The following is an 18,436-nucleotide window of genomic DNA, read 5'->3' as shown; positions in this document are numbered from 1 at the left end:
CTGATGGCCATCAACAGAATGATCCAGTACACTGCATGTTCTACAGCAACAAGAATAAATGAATTCCAACTGGATGCAACTACATGACAGACCCAAAAGAGAATGTACTATATAGTTATCTTTGTACAAGTTTCAATACAGGCAAAAGTAATGCATGGTGTTAGAAGAAGTCATAATAAGGGTTATCCTGGGCGAGTGTCATGGAGGGAACTTCAGGATTCTAATATTCTCTCTCTTGATCTGGGTGCTGTGGACACAAGTGTGTTTGCCTTGTGAAAATTCACTGAGTTGTACACTTAAGTTTTTGCGCTTTCCTGTGTCTATGCTATACTTCAAATGTATCAAAAACCAAAAAAATAAAAATAATACAGTAAAGGAAGAAAAGAAATACAGAGCTGTTGACCCAGCAATTCCAGTTCCAGGAAGTAATCCTACAGTTATCCTTGCCTGTGGACAAACGATAAGTGGACACCATGTCCTGGCAAACTGGAAACAACCTAAGCCCCCTGGTGACTTAAGTGGTAGTGGTTAAATAAATTATGATACATCCACATGATACTATGTAACCATTACAAAGCATGAGGTGGCTTTTTGTGTACTGATACGTAATAGCCCCCAAGACATGTTGAGAAGTCAGCAAACAAGATTCAGAAGGTGCACAGAACACTACTATCCTTTGGGTTAAAGTGTGTATGCATAGACTCTCTCTGGAAGGACACACGAGAAAATGGAGGCAGTTTCCCAAGTGGCACCCTGCTCTACTTTATGTGGAGTTATCCATGTCCATGTTCAGTCTACCTGCCAGTCCTTGCTCTGCCGGAAGTTGTATAGCGCCTGGTACTGACAAGAGCCTCAGTAACGTCTCTGAGTGAATGACTTATAGCTGTCTTTAGTTTATAAACACGTCAATATCCTTCTGCTACAGGCAGGACCAGAATCTGGGATTTGGCAGCAACCACAACCTGGTACGCACGCGCGCGCGCGCATGTGTGTGTGTGCGCGCGCACGCACATGTATGCGCGCACAGAAAGGCTTCATGGAAAAATGGTGTCTGGGTAGAGGTGGGGAAGAAGGGAGGAGAGGCCACCTTGAGTGAAGACCTGTCTGTCTGCAACATGGGCTAGTTGTGGGAAGAATAGGGCCTTATGCCTGAAGAGCCCCGAGCCAGCCTGCTGCCGGGTTTCCAGCCACTCCTGCTCTTCAGGGAGCAGAAACAGAACCTGATGCAATGACAGCTCAGGTGCCAGACTCCTGGATAGCTGCTGGCACCTTCTCCTCCACAGGAAAGGGACACGGCCAGTCCAGATGCGACTTGGCCACAGTGGCAGTTGGGATTTGGATCCCGGTCTGACTCCAAAGCCCTGCGCTTAGCATTCTGCTGAGTGGCCCTGCTGTTTGCGACTCAGGGAAGGTTTCCCTGAGGAGTCACATTGCAGTTTCACAGAGTAAAAGTGGAGAAGGGTTAGGGTGTTCCACATAGAAGGGACGCGATGTGCAAAGGGTTCTTTATTTGGAGAACTGGTTGGAAATGATGCAGGAATCTCTGGCTGGGGCCTTTTTATGTGGAGTCATGGATTCCTGTCTAAGCAGTGCGATTTAGTCCCCAGTTACAGAACTGTGTGGATTCCAACTGAGGACTTGAATAATGGGTTTGGGACCATCTCTGCTTCCGGAAGATCACTGTCATTGAGTGAGAGGCAGGTTGTAGGTGGTGACGCTGGAGGTAGGGAGACCTGTTGGGAGGCAGCAGCAGTAATTCAGGTGAAAGAGGATGGTGGCCTGGACAAAGGCAGGAGTGGGTGAGAGAGAGAGAAGTTAATAAGTTTGAGAGCTATTTAGGAAGAAATACGTTTAAGAGGTATTTAGGAAGAAGGGCATGAAGTAATTGGAAGAAGGAAGCAAGTGCAGGAAAGGGAGGGGTCAAAGATGACCCTGGGATTTTGAGGTATCTGGAGGTGAGAAATCCAGATTCAGATAGGCTATGAGTTCAGAGTCAAGGATACTGAATTAGAGGTGCCTGCAGGATAGCTGGGGGTGGGGGTGGCGGGGCAGCCAGTAGGTGCTCACCTTTATTCTCTTATTCAACCAATAGTTACTGTGTGCCTGCAGTGAGTTAAGCTTCCTAATCTTGGGAGAGTTCCCTCTGGCGGGGAGGCAATAACAAAAACTAATGAAACAGAAAAGTTAGATCATGACAGTTGCTGTGGAGGACCTGAGCGAGAGGAAAAGGGAAGTTGGAGATCACCGTACAACCCCTCTGCCCAACCAGAACCGGCCTGGGAGAAACAAGCCGTTGCCAATGCGAACAAGCCCTGGCCCCAGTGTTTCCTTCTCAGCATGAGGGGAACAGAAGTACACGGGGAAAGACGGTGCACTGGGCATCGCTCTCATTCAGGCCTAAGGACTTCCCAGAGCAGGTGACGCTTACACCGGGTCTGGGAACAAAGGGCAGGTTGCACTAGGTATCTTTCAGGTGATTAGATTACCTCTCTTGGCTCCCCCTGCCTTCACTTAACAGGGTGGAAACTGCGGCCCAAACTGCCTGGGAAGGGGTGTCAGACCCAGGCCTAGAAACTCGGCTCTGGGTGCCTGCAAGTAACAACTGATGCAGGTATGTCAGCTGGAGCCAGCGAGCTTTCAAAGCTCTTCCTGGTCAGTGATGCACTCTTAGCAGTGGACAGATTAATAAAAACTAAAATCAAGCAAGCAATACCAGGTTGAAACCTCAAGGTAGGTCCCCTCTACTGGACGAATTCAGTCCATGGGGACCCGCACCTGGGAAGGCTGCAGGCGGCGGCCCCTTTAAGCGCGGTCTCCCTCCCCAGCCAGCCTGGGCGGGCCCAGGGACTTCCCTGGCCGCAGCTGCGCCGCCCGCGCCACCCGCGCCGCCCACGCCGCCGCCGGGACCTTTCCCCTACTTTCCAAGGCCTCAGGCCCCGCCCCTTCGCCCGGACCAAAACACGTGCCGCATCCCGCCCTGCCCGATCACGCCGCGGCCAGGCTTTGATCACGCGGCTCCCTGCAGCGCCCATTGGCCGGCCGTGCACGGGTCGGGCGCGGATTGGCTGGCGGGCATCCGGCCCCGCCCCGGCGAGGCGCGGTGTATTTTGGTTTGCCTCCGTGCTCCGCCCCCGCGGCCGCGCCCTCCGCGTCCGCCCCGCCCCTCCCGCACCGCGAGAGCCGCGCCCGGGCAGAGCTGCGCGGGCCGGTGAAGGCGCGTGCCAGCCGCTAGAGCTGTGGTTCGCGGACGCCGCCTCCGCCACGCACGTGCGGCCGCTGCCCTGCTTGGAGCTCCCGCCCCGTAGCCGCTTTGTTGCCTCTGGGCAGCCGGCACCATGCACACGCCGGGTTCCGCGAGTCCGGGCGAGACGCGCGCGGTGAGTGGCCGCCTATCTGAGGGGCGAGACGGAGCCGCGCCGCCTGTGCGGGGCTGGAGTGCGAAGGAGGGCGGGTGCGCGGGCGCGCGGTGCCTAGCTGCAGCTGCACCGTTAGGGTTCGGGACGGGCTTCAGAGCTGGCAGGGGCGGCGGCCGCGTGGGGGGGTGTGCCCTGCGCGGTCCTACGCACAGCTTTGTCTCGCGCTCCCGCAGCTGCAGGGCAGGCGGTGGTCGCGGGGCTGTTTCCACGCCATGACGTCACCAGGCCCTGTGAGGTGGTGGCCGTTGGGCGGGGCGCGGCTGGCGGGACACGGCATGCGGGTAGTGGAAAGGGCGAGGGGGCGGGGCAAAAGCTGGCGGGAACGCAGCATGTGGTGGGCGGGGCGGGGCAAAGCCTGCGAGGGGCGGGGTCAGGGCTGTGGGAACGCGGCAAAAGCTGGCGGGAAGGCGTGGGCACGCTGGGGATTGGGGGACGTGGGGGTGGGCAGGGCGCCCTTCGCCTCAGCCAGGGGCTCCTGCATTCGGGACCTGAGGGGCTCCGGGAGGTCCCTGGGTAGACTTGGGACCTGGTCGTCGAGACGTGTAGACGGCTGAGGGGCGGGGAGAGAGGCCTGGGAACTCTGCTCCACACTGGTCCCTTCCTGCATGTGGGGCGGAGCAGGCAACAGCCCTCACGTCTGTGACTTCCGCTGTCCCAAGACTAGGCAGAAGCTGGGCCAGAATGACATTTGTGAAGGCAGCCTCATTACGTGTGTGCTTTGGGGGGAACCTGGGCAGGACAGAAGGGCTTGATGCTTGATGCTTGGGCAGACTGAGTGGAAACGTGTATCTTTATAGATTTGAAGAGATCGGTTACTTTCAGTCGCTTCCCTCCCTACCTCCTGCTTAGAAAGAGCAGGTGCGATACCTGGAAGACAGCGGTCTCCTAGGTTGTAGTAGATCTTACAAGTCCTTCCTCCTGCCGCCGCCTAGTGACGTATGTTCCTGAGTCTGAGGAACAAGGGGATAGCAGCATAGGCCTGACCTTCATGAGGCCTGTGGAGCTCAGCCTCCCCACTCCCAAAGCTCCGCTGTGGTAATGCCCACACTTTAGAGGGCTGTGGTGAATGCTCCAGAGAGCTGCCAAAAATGCATCTGTAGGGACGCCCTCCTGGTGGCTCTGCCAACTCAAAAGAGCCATGCTGTCATCTCAACCAACCGGAAAACCTAGACGGAGTTGGTGTCAGTTCCACCTCTCCGTGTGACTAGCCACGTTCTGGCTTACACCTTTGGAATTAAAGTCTTATTAATTGTTTACCAAAGAAAAATAGGAACTTCATATCAACATTTTTAAAGAGTTTTTTTAAGGGTTTTCTGTGGAAACCGCTTACCAGCCAAGTCCAGTCATTTTTCTTCCCTCTTCAGAACGTTGGCTTAAAAGCAAAATTATCATGAATGTTCTATTAACATCTCTTCCTAGAACAGAGCTTGTTTTATGTGGAGTATTGTATGCATGTTCCGTGTGTGGTGCAAACTCCTGGTGTGTGTATCTACGTGCCCATCGGGGTTACCCCTCTGTGTTTCCCCTGGACTGAGAAGCCATTGTGTTGCCTTTAGGTTGACATCATGGACATATGTGAGTCAATCCTGGAGAGGAAGCGGCATGACAGTGAAAGGTCTACGTGCAGCATCTTGGAGCAGAACGATATTGAAGCTGTTGAGGCTCTTGTTTGCATGAGCTCCTGGGGTCAAAGATCCCAGAAAAGTGACCTATTAAAGATAAGACCCCTCACACCTGTCTCTGACTCGGGGGATGTCACTACCGCTGTGCATGTGGACGAAGTTGCAGCTGAGCTACCAAAGGACTTCCATTCTTTATCGACCCTGGTAAGAGGTGGCGGAGAGGAGTGTTTTTTGTGTAATGACTAGCGTACCTTAACTAAACGTGCTGTGGAAATCGTGGGTAGATTCACTGGGATGTTGGCAAGCAAGTTCATAGCCTCCCTTGTGGAGGACCTAAGGGCAAAACTTTTTTTTATCTCTTGGAAATATGTTCTTTCCATTGATGATAGCTTGCAGCCACAGGATTAAAATGTCCTTAGGACAAAACCTACAGATTGATTCAAGAAAGTAAAATGTACCCATTTCCCTGGGGAATTGGATGTTGGGAGCTAGGTTCTACCCGATGACCCAGTCCAGGCTCAGGATATGTGGGTGGCAGCTGGGGAAAGCCTGTGGCTTGGCACCAGACACCCTTTGTTAGCTAGGTCGAAATACTGGCCTCTCTGCCTCCCTATGGCAGCCAACTTCTTACTTGTTTGAGCTGGCTGCAATCAAGCCCTGTTTTGTGTTTTCTTAACTTGCTACAGCTATGAAATTTTTGGGAAAAATTGCTTCTCAGCTTGGAGGAGTGGAGAGCTGTCAGTTGCTATATGAAGTGAAAATCATAATCTAATTGTCCTGGGCTGGAAGCTTGCACTGGAAGGAGAGTGTGGAAAGCCAACTTGGAGAGAGATGAGAAGGGACTTGTAGGTGGTAGAGAGAATTGTACGAGTACTGGCCTGGCTGCTGGGAGCTCTCCTCAGTTACTTGGCATTGGGTTGTTCCACCGGAGGGCTGAAAATAAGTGGGAATTTGGGGAACAGTACAAGGAGAGGCTTGGTTCAGGCAGGACCACTGGTGAGAGCATGGCCTTTGGGGATCCTTCTGATAGGTTTACCTTGCATGTAGTAGGCACTGGCTAAGTGTGTGTGAAATGATTACCTCTGGGATTTAAAAATTTTTTGAAAATCTAGAATTGTGAAAATCTCTCATTTTGAATATAAATCTTTTTTTCGTATCTGTAGTCCTAATGCTTGAATTGCTCATTTCCGTAGCTGTGCAAGCTCAGGAGTGGCACTGACATTCTTACAAGCCAGCAATGGGTGCGTTTGGGAGAGGTCAGAAAAGGGAGAAGACTACGATAGAAGCCAAGTGCCTCATGCAGCCTTGAGATCCGCTGGGGGCTGTTGTGAGCAGGCTTAACTGAGTCTTTTCTAGATGCTGCTTTTTAAAGGCATTGGGGGCACATGATCAAAGTAAGCCCCTTGTAAAATTTAACCAAAACAACATTTTCACACAGTACCTTTTTTTTTTTTTTAAAGTGCATGACTCCTCCTCAGAGCCCTGATCTTGTGGAGCCTTCGACGGGGACACTTGTTCCTTCCCAAATGACTGATTCCAAAGCACGCGTGGTCATGGTCATCCCCCGAGCCTCTGGTGGGGCAGACAAAATGCTGAGCAGGAGGGCAGAGAGAGGCCTGCCTGGTTTGAAGCCAGAGCTGCTAGAGCCAGCCCCTGGCCCCCCATGCAGGGCTATGGTGACCAGTGTCATCCGCCACACCATGGGGAGTCCTGCTCCTGTCTACATTCCTACCATCCAGATGCAAGAACGGCAACTTTCAGACAACAGAGAAGGAGAAACACAGTCTGTGGGACATACTGAAGCTTTGCAGGATGCACACCTCACAGCCAGTTTAATCAACATTAACGCAGTGTCCTGTCAGCCTTGTTTGCATAAGTCTGGTGGCCTGGTCCCCACTGACAAAGGCCAGCAGGCATGTTGGCCAGTTGCAATTCAAACCTGCCCACCAAAGAATTATGAAAATGACGTGCCAAGGAAAGCCACCCCTCTGATTCCTGTCCCCAGTCCACCTGTCCTTTGCCAAATGATCCCTGTGACTGGACAAAGTGGCATGGTATCGGCTTTTCTGAAGCCACCTCCCCAAGTATCTGCTGGGACTGTCAAACCCATCCTACCCTACGCTGCTCCACTGCCCCAGCCTGTGTTTGTGGGACCGCCTGTGCCTCAGGGAACTGTGATGCTGGTTCTGCCCCAGGGGGCACTCCCCCAGCCTGCCACCTGTTCATCAAGTGTAATGGCTGTTGGAAATACCAAGTTACTGCCTCTTGCCCCTGCTCCAGTGTTTATTGCCTCCAGTCAAAATTGTGCCCCTCAGGTAGACTTTTCCCGAAGGAGGAACTATGTTTGCACCTTTCCAGGCTGCCGGAAAACATACTTCAAAAGTTCCCACCTCAAAGCTCATCTTCGCACTCACACAGGTAAGTACTGAGGCAGGCAGGGCATTGGGAAACTGCCTTCTTTGAGTGGGAGGGAAGCATGAGAACCACTCGAGAAAGTGGAAATGTGGCTTTTTTTCCGTTGGCTCTGAAAAGCCTTCATAGTCTTGTAGGGGTTGGGGTTAACATTGGTACAATTACCAGTGATTTTTGTAGAGCATAGCATCTGCTCACTCTGGTACATAAAACATAGTGTAGTTCTAAGACTGATCTTTTGGTAGCTTTTAGGGTGATGCTCACATTGCCCCTTTCTCTTCACATTGCAGTTAACATCCCGTTCTTTTTTTGCATTTTAGAAAATATGCACTCACGTTCAGTAAACGTCTTATCAGTGTCACTGACTTAGATTTACTCTGGGGAAAGAAAGGTCTCTCCAAAGTATGGAAAAGTTTGAATTCCAGAATATTTGAACTTGAAAGAAATGTAGTTTTCTTACTTTCAGGAAGATACAGTTTTTAATTCAGGAAAAATCACACAAGAAACTAATAACAGTGATCTCTTGATTGTCTTAGCTACTTCCAATAGAATTTTCTGCAATGATGGTAATGTTCTCCATCTGTCCATTAAAGTAGGCACTAGCCACCTGCACTTGACCGAGGAACTGAATTTTATGCTTTCATTAAGTTTACATTTACATTTACATGGGGCTGGCAGCCTCCATGTTGTTTAACAGGTCTGAGGGTTGCCTGGTAGAGTTTCTGCTTTAGTTGATTAGGGCAGAATATCTCAGGTGTTCTGTGGCACTCTCGTTCTTTGAGTTAGTGTTCTGTTTTGTTTTTAAGGGTCCTGTGGTTAAGTGGTCAGCTTGTTAAACTTACTTTTCAGGGTTCACACTAATACATACATATAAGCACGGTAACAGGTTACAGGTTCTGTAGTGAAGATGTGTTTCATAAACTCTCAATCATGAAACCCCTTCCTCCAAAATACCTGCTAATGATCTGTGGGACAACAGTGAAATGTGGAATACAGTGTAGGAAAGGCTGAACCGGAGGGAGTTGTTATTGTACTTTATTCCAAAATGCACTTGAGATAGGGTGGTTTTTGATGCTGTAATCATGGCAGTTCTCGCTTGCAGAATGAACCGAGTCTGGGGTTCAGGCATTACAAAAGGAGTTTTACTGTCTCCCCATTCTCAAGTGGGCTCTTTGCTTCTGGATGAGGCTCTAAACTTGGCCTGGCAAAAACCTGCCTCTCCCTCTACCTTCTGTCTCCAGTCCCACATTTCTACCCATCACCCTCTGTCCTCTACCCATCTCACCTTATGAAAACCCCGTGAGGGCCTTCCCAAAGGCACATTTCACACGTGTTTCCTGATCTCGCCTTCCTTCTTTTACCCTAGTAATAGTTTATTGTGTTTCCTACCACATTTACTTTTCTTTTTTTTAGTTATGTACTTGACTGGTCTCACTGGCTATAAACTCTTGGTGTCTGACACAGAGCCTGACACTAGTCACTGATGCTTGGTCATTGGTGCTGGAGGGTGGCCGTCATGACACCTCTGAGGGGCTCGCTGACTTGGCGAGTTCTACTTTTCACTGAGACTACTGAGGTGAACCTCAGATCACATCCAAACACCAATTCCAAATTGGGGAATGAGGTTTTACTGTTAATCCAGTCTTCTTCCCTTGGTAGGAATATTGGCAGGATGGCATAAGAGAAGGTGATCAAAACAGACTTTTCAGGTTTCCCAAAACAATTCAATTTAACCATAAAGGTTCTGAAGAATCAACTTATGCCATTTTGTCAACACTAAAATGGAATTTGCATAAGAAACAAACTTTGGGTAGGTTTACCTTAGATAAGATAGTTTTCCGTATATTTCTACCAACTTGAAACGTTTTTTAATTAGAATAAGGTGGAATGAGCAAAAGCTACATCTTTGATATGTTGAAAACAGGGCGCTTTATAAATCCCATACCAAAGGGCTATTTATCTCTGTCCAACACCTGGCCATCTTGGAATGCTGCCAACAGTGGTGGTGGTTTCCTGGGAACAGGTGGGTCTCCTTGTGCTTACAACATGGGGTCTTTGAAATCCATGAAGTTTGCCCTTTTTCTTAAAATGGTTCATAAAAGACCATTGTGATGCCGAATTTTCCCATTAGTTCGACTTTGAAAAACATCAGATATTTAGTTGGTGTCTCTTCAACTCTCATTCATTCAAAACCACTTATTTGCTGCCTGCCATATGAAGTGCTGTGCTGGGGCTAAGCTGTACAAAGATGGGTGAACTACACAAGTCATAAACCCTTGGGAAGGTAGGTCTCCTGGCAGTGCTTAACAGTGTTTGACAAATCAGTTCACGAGGTCGCACAGCATGGATGATTGTCACAGCCTGGTCAAGGTAAGAGCTTCAGGATGCAGGAAAGGGAGCCCTCCTGCTCTGTGGAGAAGGGCTACACCGCTACCTGAGGACAAAGGTTCCCTGGCTCACCTCTAGTTGCAGGAAGACACAGTATGGGGCAGCTGCTGGTACTTGGAAACTGAATGAATGACAGACTCTTGGAGCTGGTAACGGTACAGAAAGGTGGCTGTGAGAATGCTAACCCATTTATAACTAACCTCTGTTAGTGTAATAACAAATATGAAGATGGAATTAATGATCCTGAGAAGTCTTTCAGGTCCTAGGAGGGATTTTTTTTTTTTTAGATGTGCTGCTTCCTGAGAGGAAAGGAATTATTCCTTTCAAGAATCTTCCCCCTACCGCAAGCTAACAGTCCACGATAAATTTTTATTTAAAACTGTCTTTTGAAAGATTAGTTTGACATCTTTGGGCCCTGATATATTACATCTTAGGTGTGGGAGGAAGAAATGCATCTGGGAGGATTTCTTGACTTCTGAATAACCCGATACCAGAATAATAGGATTATTCTTTCTTCCTAGATTTTGATGAACAGAATTGAAAAACAACATGAATTAACCTGTCCAATAAGGTGCTGAGCCTTTGCATTTTCTTGAATGTGTTTTCTCACTCTTAGGAGAGAAGCCTTTCAGCTGTAGCTGGGATGGCTGTGATAAGAAATTTGCTCGTTCAGATGAACTGTCTCGCCACCGCAGAACTCACACCGGGGAGAAGAAGTTTGTGTGTCCCGTGTGTGATCGGCGTTTCATGCGCAGCGACCACCTGACGAAGCACGCCCGGCGCCACATGACTACCAAGAAGATCCCTGGCTGGCAGGCCGAGGTTGGCAAACTGAACAGAATTGCCTCAGCAGAGAAGCCCGGGAGCCCTCTGGTGAGCACGCCAGCCTCTGCCTGAAAGGTCAGCGGGGAGTTGCCAATGGGGATTTTCAGAAGCCTTCTTTCGGGGAAGGAACTGATGGTTTCTCTCCAAAAGAAATTGTCTTAGGGACTAGGGGAAAGTGGGGAGCTGGTTCTGATGAAAGCGTGTTAACTTTTCTTTTTTGGTTGAGACCCCTGTTCAATAGCTTTTGTAGTTTCAGAAGTTTTTTAAGGAAATGGAAGAAAATTTGATAGTCTAAATCACCAGCATTCAGACAGTCATTTCGGCAATAACTTTTACAATATCTGGATTTTTTACAACCTTTCTATTCATGTTTTGTAGAAATGAGACGGTACAAATTTTTATACTGTTTTTATAAAAACATTTATAAAATTTCTAGATAGATGATTTTACAAACTTTTTGGTGTTTAACGATGTTTTTATAATAACCCTACTTTTAGTAGCCTTGGCACATTATTCAGCAAAAAAAAAAAAAATCACAAGTTTGTAATCGGGCCTTTTAGATCTAAGAATTCTTTAGAATTTCAACTAGTTGAATAGGGGTCTCTTAAAGAAATGGGGGGAAAAAACTTTGCAGTCAGCTTCTTCATAACATTTTCCAGGGAAATTCCAGGCAACCATTCCTTTAAAGCTATAGCCCAAGGAATTAAAATTTTGGTTAAGTAGAACTAGTCACTTGTGTGCGTGGTGTGACTTGTGGAGGATGTACCCAGAGGATAACCTAAAACCCTCGATAGATACCCTGTGAGCAGGAAGCCGCTGTGCGATCTGAGTGTCTGCTCTGCCAAGAGCAAAGCATTTGCAGTTTCCTGTTTGTACCTCAAACACACACACACACACAAAAAAAAGATAATGTAAGCACTGAAACTCAGCTGCTTTGTCAATTATCAGTTGACTTCTTTTGCTGTGGCCTTATCCGTAGTATTTTGTGGGTTGAGTAACTTCCTAGAGAAAAAGGAAATAACCCTCATTGGTTGGAGGAACTTTCCACCAAAGTATAGCTTATCTGAGGCAAAGTGTACATGCATATGATCCAGCTCCAGTGTTCTGATTCCTTTATTTATTTAAAGTACTAAGAACTATAGGAAATGCAAGTTATGCTAAATGATAGTAATACTACCCAGCTGCCCTTTCATTCATGTTATTTGAAAGAAATTGTTTAGGTCAAATAGAAGATTACTTGGAATGGGGGTGTTTTGCAGTCTGCCTAGAAACTAGACGGTGGGCACCACTTTGAAGCTGTGAGAGCACAGGCCCCAGCTATAGAGATGACGCCCCACCCTACCCCCGCCCCGTATCCAGGAAGCCGCGGAGGGAGATGGCTTAGGTGGTGCTGGGAGTCCAGGCAACAGAAAGCATGTAATGTACACAGGGTGCTGCACTGCTGAGCCTGGGAATGGCTTTTATTGTGCTGTGTTTCGATTTTGTCTTTGCCTCTTAGTTACTGGCATTTACCTGTGTTAAAATGATGGTAAGATTAAATATTGAGTAAATATTATTAGGTTCTATGTTCAGGTCTTTCTAGTCTGATGACCCTCACCTGGTCATTCATTGTACGTTAGTTGATACCCATTAAGTTGCCCTTTAGTATCAACTGCTTATTGACATACAGGTCTGTAAGTGCTGGCTGTATGTTTAGGAGATTTTCACATTTTTGGACACTTCCTTAGTTGAGTATTTGTACTGGTCATGAGATATAATACAGTTGCAAGAGAACCATAATTAAATGTATATAGCCCACCACCCACTCCTTTTTCTCTCCCACTCATATCTTAAATCAGCATAAACATTTCTGACGATGTGCATGCCATAAATGGCATGAAATTTGGATATTTTCCTTCAGTATACAAAATAATGTTAGCCCTACTAATGTTCTGGTGGAATACAAGGTCTTGGAGTATCTGGTTGCTTGTCACCTTGAACTTTATTCTCTGAGCAGCGTTGTCTCTGAATAATAGATGTGTTAAAAATGGTTATGCTTCCATTCCCTGTTAGATTTAGAAATACCTTCTATAAACTTTTTTTTTTTTGCCTTCTGTTTGTCGATTGAAAGACTGTAAATTGGGCAACAGTTTTCGTCTGGAAAATACTGACCTGAGAACCAGAACCATGTGGTGGTGGTTTGACCCTCCGCTGGCGGCTCGGGTGTCAGAGCCCAGCGCATGGCAGGTCCCCCAGTGCACTTTATTTCCTGAGCAGTTTTGCTTGATCTTTGTTGACGTTGAGCCTTTTAAGTAGTTTCAGTAATAAAATTTGAAATGTTTTGGGATTATGTTTTATGTAACAGACTTCGACTTATTATTTAAGTGACTATGTGATGTAATGTTTTTCTTTGAATCATAAAAACTTTTTTGAGTTGCAACCTGGACTTGTGTCCTGTGCCGTTTAACTGCACTACAGTGTACCCAGCCACTTTTCAGAAAACAGTCTATGAAATTCCTTGTGTAGTGGCCCAGCCTAACCCGCCTCCTCTTTGTTTTCTGGGGTTCTGTCCTGCTCTCAGGGCACACTACAGATCCTTGGAGAGTGCTCCCTGAAAGAAATGTGTGAAGAGACTGCTTCTCTGTTGGCCACTCTGACGTTGGGTCTGGTCCTGGCAGAATAGGGCTGTGGGTGCTGGAGTAACCCCATGTCCCTTGTCCTTGAGCTCTGCCTGTGCCAGGAGGTGGACTGGGGGGAAGCCTCTCTCCCCCCCCCATCCCTCCACCCCCAGCTCAGGCTTCAAAAGGATGTCACCGAGCCACAGTCTTCACTCGTGCTCTTGGGGTGCATTCTGTCTGGAACCCACTCTGGCTGGGACTTCGCATCCCCACCCTGTTAAAGGAGCTGTGTGGATGTCGCCAGAGACTTGTGGGTTCAGTTTTTAGTCATCGTAGTTGTCTGGGCAGTTGGTTGTCCCCCTGCAGGCCACACTCCCATGCTTTCCTCCTACCTCACTGCTCCTTTGCTGGACCCCTCGTCCCCCTGACCCTTTTTCTGCTCCCCTTCACAACCTTGGTAATCTTTTCCAGCCCCGTGACCTAGAGAAAAATTGTATCTCTACCACAAAGAAAGACTCCCAAATGTATATCTCTCCTTTGTACATCTTCCCTGAGCTTCAAATTCCTACATAACAACTGTCTGCTTGAGATCTGTCCTGTCAGCATCTCAGCCTTAAAATGACCAAGCCCCTCATCCTCTCCCCACACTTGCTGTTCTCACAGTTGACCCCATTGTCTTTAAAAGGAACAGCGAGCTCATCCTTCTAGCTGCTCAGGTGCAAAACCTTCAAGTCACCCTGGACTCCCTTCTCACTCCACATCCAGTCTGTCAGCCAGCTGAGGTGTGATGGTGGGAAAGCTGTGTAGATGTGTTTCGTAGGCACGTTGGTCCTGGTCATGCATGTGCGTGTAGGCGTGTTGGGGAGGGGGCAGTAAAGGATCACAGTGGGCTTTGCACTTAGCAGTCCCGCTAGAAAAGTCTCTCCAACTCCAAACCCCATTGCTTCAAGGTGGTGGCCACAAGCTTATTAGTCTCAGCTTTGTGACTTTGTGCCTGCTGTCTTCCCTCTGTTGTCACCAGGTTCTACTTTCCAGCTGTAACATCCACTGTACCTTTGCTTTCAACCTGCCTCTTTGTTTAGGGACTTTCATAATGAGGAACTCCAGACATTTTCTTAACAGCTGGGCCCCATCCTGGGAGGAAACCCAGGCACCAAGGACTACCTACCCCAGAGGGGTGAGACACTCAGTCACCTAAGTTAGGGAAGCTCTCTTCAAAGGTCTCTTGCCATTCCCTCTGAAGAAGCCTCATGGGTCCCAGGATTGCTCTGAGCTGGCTCAGCAGTTAAGCTTCCTCCCCCGAGCATGGTCTTTCTGAGCTCAGCATACAAACTGGCCAGCAAACCAAGATGATAAGAGACAAGATGCCACAGCCAAGTGCTGGGGAGGAGATGTACGTGCATGAGATGACAGTACAACGTAATGGCAGCTGAGTGCCGGGCTTCCTCCTCAGCTCTCCCGACCTGGCTCTGGTGGCGGCCTCTGGGGTCCTTCAACACTACAGGTTCTGACCACTGGTAAAGCCCTGGGATCTTGGCTTTGGCGGGGGCACTTGAAGCCATTGAGTTCACTCATAAAGCCTGTGATCAGCCTCAAGGGGGCTCAACTGAGCATCAGCACCCACAGGTGACACAGAATTCATGAAACACCTCTATGGGAACCTCTGAAACATTTATTTAGAGACCATCAGAAAAGTGCAGAATTCTGCTAGCAAATGGGGTGGGGCTTGAAGCCAGGGCTCCTCGTGTGTAATCTCAAGCCCCAGACCCAGCTGGCTTCTTGTGGCACAGACCAGCTCCACCTACACCAAGGGGCCCCACAGGGTCCCCCTTCCACATAACCAGGCCCCCACTTCTCACTTACATGGGCTTTGCCGTGATAGAGCACCCCGCTGGCCATCTGTCGTTCAAGCCTCCCAGTTATCGTGGGGAGTAGGAAGAACAGGCACTATTTGCCCACTGAGCATTCAGGGAGCTGAGATCCTGAGATCACACACTGGAGCCTGGGCCTCCTAGCATCTCCCCCACCCCCACTCCTGCTGCACAGGAAGGGAGCCTGGCTACTTCCAAGGATGGGTGAGCAGCGTGGCCTGCAGGAATCCTGGGGGAACGCAGGCAGAAGTATTTGCCTCTCATCTGTGCTTCCACTGCATTTGGCTCATTCCTGTGGCATCTTTATTTTTTACCTCCAGGGCCCACCTAGCACAGAGCCTGGCATGGAGCGAGCCTCTTCAAGTAGTTGTATACATTTTTTTTAAAGAAAGGAAAAAAAGAACGTTTCTGTAACCTGTTCTTCACTAATGTAAGGTGCTACCAAGGTCGTATTATTTTTATTTTTCACTCAAATCTTTTTCTGCCAGATTAGTAGGAAAGTCAGCCCCTCCCTCTGCAGTTTCTCCCCTTCCTACAAATTGTTCTAAACCTCTTGGGTCTGAGTTAGCCCAAGACACTCCCCAGGGAGAAAGCAGGAAGTCCAAGCTGACACCACTGCTGTGATTCTTGCTGCTACGTAGAGTCCTTGTTGACAACTGGCCACAGACCCCTGACCTTGGTGAAGGCCTACATCTTAGAAAGACCGCCCTGTGCCCTACGTGCTCTTTTGGTCTCTGTCTCGTGTAGCCATACCCCCAAGCACCACCTCCTCCACAGTGTCCATCAGATGTTATCCATCTTTCTAGGACTTCAAATAAGTGTCCCCTTTCCTTCCCAGAGTCCACAGCTCACAGAAAAGGCAGCTTTTCCTTTTCCAACTCTAGAAATTAAAGGCTTTCATCACACCAGAAAATGGAGCCCTGCCCATCTGTTCAGATCTGATTTGTTCCTAGGGGATCCAGCTGTCATCACACCAATGGTCTGATTTTATGTTGCCTCCTTCCTAAAGGAGGGCACTGACCTTCAGAGCCTCACCTCTGATTTATCCTCTTGACGGCAGCTGAGGCTTTTCTTCTGCCTCATGACAGCCAGAACAGAAAAGAACCCCTCACAGATTAGATCTTCGATGGGGCTTTGGCTACAGTCTTTGACAGCCTTTACCTTCTCCAGGTGGATACATGTCTACAGGTGCGCCTGCGCCACAAGACACAGCACGTCCTCACTGGCGGGGACCAGATCGTCATGCTATGCACAAGCCCTGGCACCCTGCTAGATGTGAGCCTGGCAGCAGGGTCTCAGGAGGTGTGACGAGGGTGACACTGAACATACAGTAGGGGCGTCCACCATGCTGTCTCGGCACAGCCAGGACCGGCAGCCTTGGGAAGGACTGTCTTAGAAAAGCTCCTGTCGCAATGAGGAGCAGGGAGCCTAAGCTGGGCCCGAGGAGGCTTGAGCACACATGTGACTGAACAGCGTAGCTCTGTTCCTTCCCCAAGAAAACAGACAAGCATTTCTCAGAGCCGGGAATGGGGCGTGTTGTCTAAATTCCTGGTGCTTTGTAGCATCTCAGAGGCACTTGCACAGCACAGAAACCAGGAGACACTAGTGTGGTGCTTAGCCTTCTCCATACATTAACATGGGCCATCATCACTTTGTGGACTTGGAGACGTTTCCTTCCTGCCTCTATTTCAGCCACAGTCCTCCCTGTCCTGGTGCAGATCCTACACTCGGCTCCAGAGCAGAAGGCTCAGGCTCAGAAGCAACACCAAGCTACCAAGAGAAGGCCCGAGGCAGCACATGGCCCATGGTTTGTGCAAGCAGGGCTCCACTGGGCCCATCGCCGCCCTTCCAGGACCAGCGCCCTCCCTGGTGCACACTCAGTCCGCTCCCCATCTCACCAGTGGGACGATGGGCAGTGCTTCTAGCAGGTGTACACAGCTTTATCTGGCTAGCCGCTGATCAGAAGACACTTTCTGAATTCAGGGAAAAAAACAAAAAGAAGGCCCGAAAACAACTGCTGTGACTTCTTAGCTTTGATGAAATGTATTTACTTTGACACTGACACAGACTGTAACTACATGAAGGATTTTTTTTCTTAGCACTTTTACCTCATTGAGAGTTTTATGAGGTTTCCACTGGAAAAAGCAGAGTTATCATCTTGGAAACCAGCTGAACGTGTTCCATTTTAACAAAATGATGATGCGAAACTGTAAACATTTTATATCATTAAATTCAAGGCCTGATCCGTCTTGTGAGAAATACAATTTTAACTTCTTTTAAAAGAAGCATCTGTATTACTAAAATAGTAATGTCTTTTATTGTTATATCCAAAGAAGTGGTTTGGGCTTAGAAGAGGAGTAGCTCTCACTTTGGGGAGGTTCTGAGCCAGCGCTTACGGGCTCTGTCATGCCATCCTCTGACTTCGCAGAAAAAAAATCTCACGGCTATGGAACATCTGATTAAAGGCTCTCTTGTCAAATGATGGAAGTTCATGGAAATGCCCATTTGCCCATGATGGCATCAGGCCTGAGGGTCTGGGGACACTGCCAAGTGGCCATTTGTCGGTCTCCAAGATGCTCTTGCATTTTGCAGGTGATGCCAGGGAGGCTGCTATGTTGGTGGTAAATTTGGGATGAGCTGGGACCTATTCTGGCTTGGGCAAAAGCTGCTGTTGCCTCCAAGTGCCCCTTTGTGCCGACGCCCTCACCAGCTGCTCAGGGGCCTGCCTCCTGGCCACCCTGCACTTCCTGAGGGCAGACACACCTGGGCCCATGGCAGAAGTCCCGCCTTCTAGTCAAGCTGTGGTTCTCCTGGTCCTGTGGGATGTCCTTGTGGGCTTTCTTATTTGTTAGCAGGACTGTCCTAAGGCTCTTATGGCCTCAGTGCTATGATTTTCTATCTTCCACCGGTGGGATGACAGTAAAAGGGTCCCATGAGGCATTCGTCAGGTGTGGAGAACTGGGGCACTCTAGCCTTGGCTGGTGGGGGTCTCAACGGCAGTACTCCTGCTCGATGCTGGTCATCAGCTCCTCCTCTGAGTAGTCATAGGAGATGGCCGACTGCCTCTTGGGCCTCTTGTGGCTGCTGCCTAGGGCTCTGCGGGCCAGAAATATGGACAGCAGTGTCAGGAGACAAGATGTCGCCTTCCTTATCTCTACCAGGTAGCCATAATCGCCCCTTTACGGAATTCTGATCCATCCTAAAATCAAACTAAAGCCTTTTTGCCCTGGGGACACCTTCTCGGTCTCTTACTTGAGCCAGCAGGCTTCTGCCTGTTCTCTGGTTTCATCTCTCCGGCCTTATCC

At 48.9% G+C, this 18,436-nt stretch overlaps 1 protein-coding gene across 2 annotated transcripts; it reads left to right on the top strand.

Annotated features, from left to right (window-relative positions):
* Positions 1–3,158: 3,158 nt before the first annotated feature.
* On the top strand, positions 3,159–18,224 carry KLF11 (KLF transcription factor 11). Of its 2 annotated transcripts, XM_019650009.1 has the most exons (5): positions 3,159–3,377; positions 4,973–5,242; positions 6,499–7,456; positions 10,455–10,738; positions 16,302–18,224. In XM_019650009.1, the coding sequence occupies exons 1-4, from the start codon at positions 3,336–3,338 to the stop codon at positions 10,733–10,735; spliced, it is 1,551 nt and encodes a 516-aa protein (XP_019505554.1). In that variant the 5' UTR covers positions 3,159–3,335; the 3' UTR covers positions 10,736–10,738; positions 16,302–18,224. The 2 variants fall into 2 exon arrangements, with proteins under 2 accessions (XP_019505554.1, XP_019505553.1); XM_019650008.1 differs by lacking the exon at positions 16,302–18,224 and having other exon boundaries at positions 10,455–12,983.
* The last annotated feature ends 212 nt before the right edge of the window (positions 18,225–18,436 follow it).

Source organism: Hipposideros armiger, unplaced genomic scaffold (assembly GCF_001890085.2).
Source record: "Hipposideros armiger isolate ML-2016 unplaced genomic scaffold, ASM189008v1 scaffold_137, whole genome shotgun sequence".
NCBI classification, from domain to species: domain Eukaryota; kingdom Metazoa; phylum Chordata; class Mammalia; order Chiroptera; family Hipposideridae; genus Hipposideros; species Hipposideros armiger.
The sequence above is the reverse complement of the archived record's forward strand: the minus strand, read 5'-3'. Positions and strand labels throughout refer to the sequence as shown.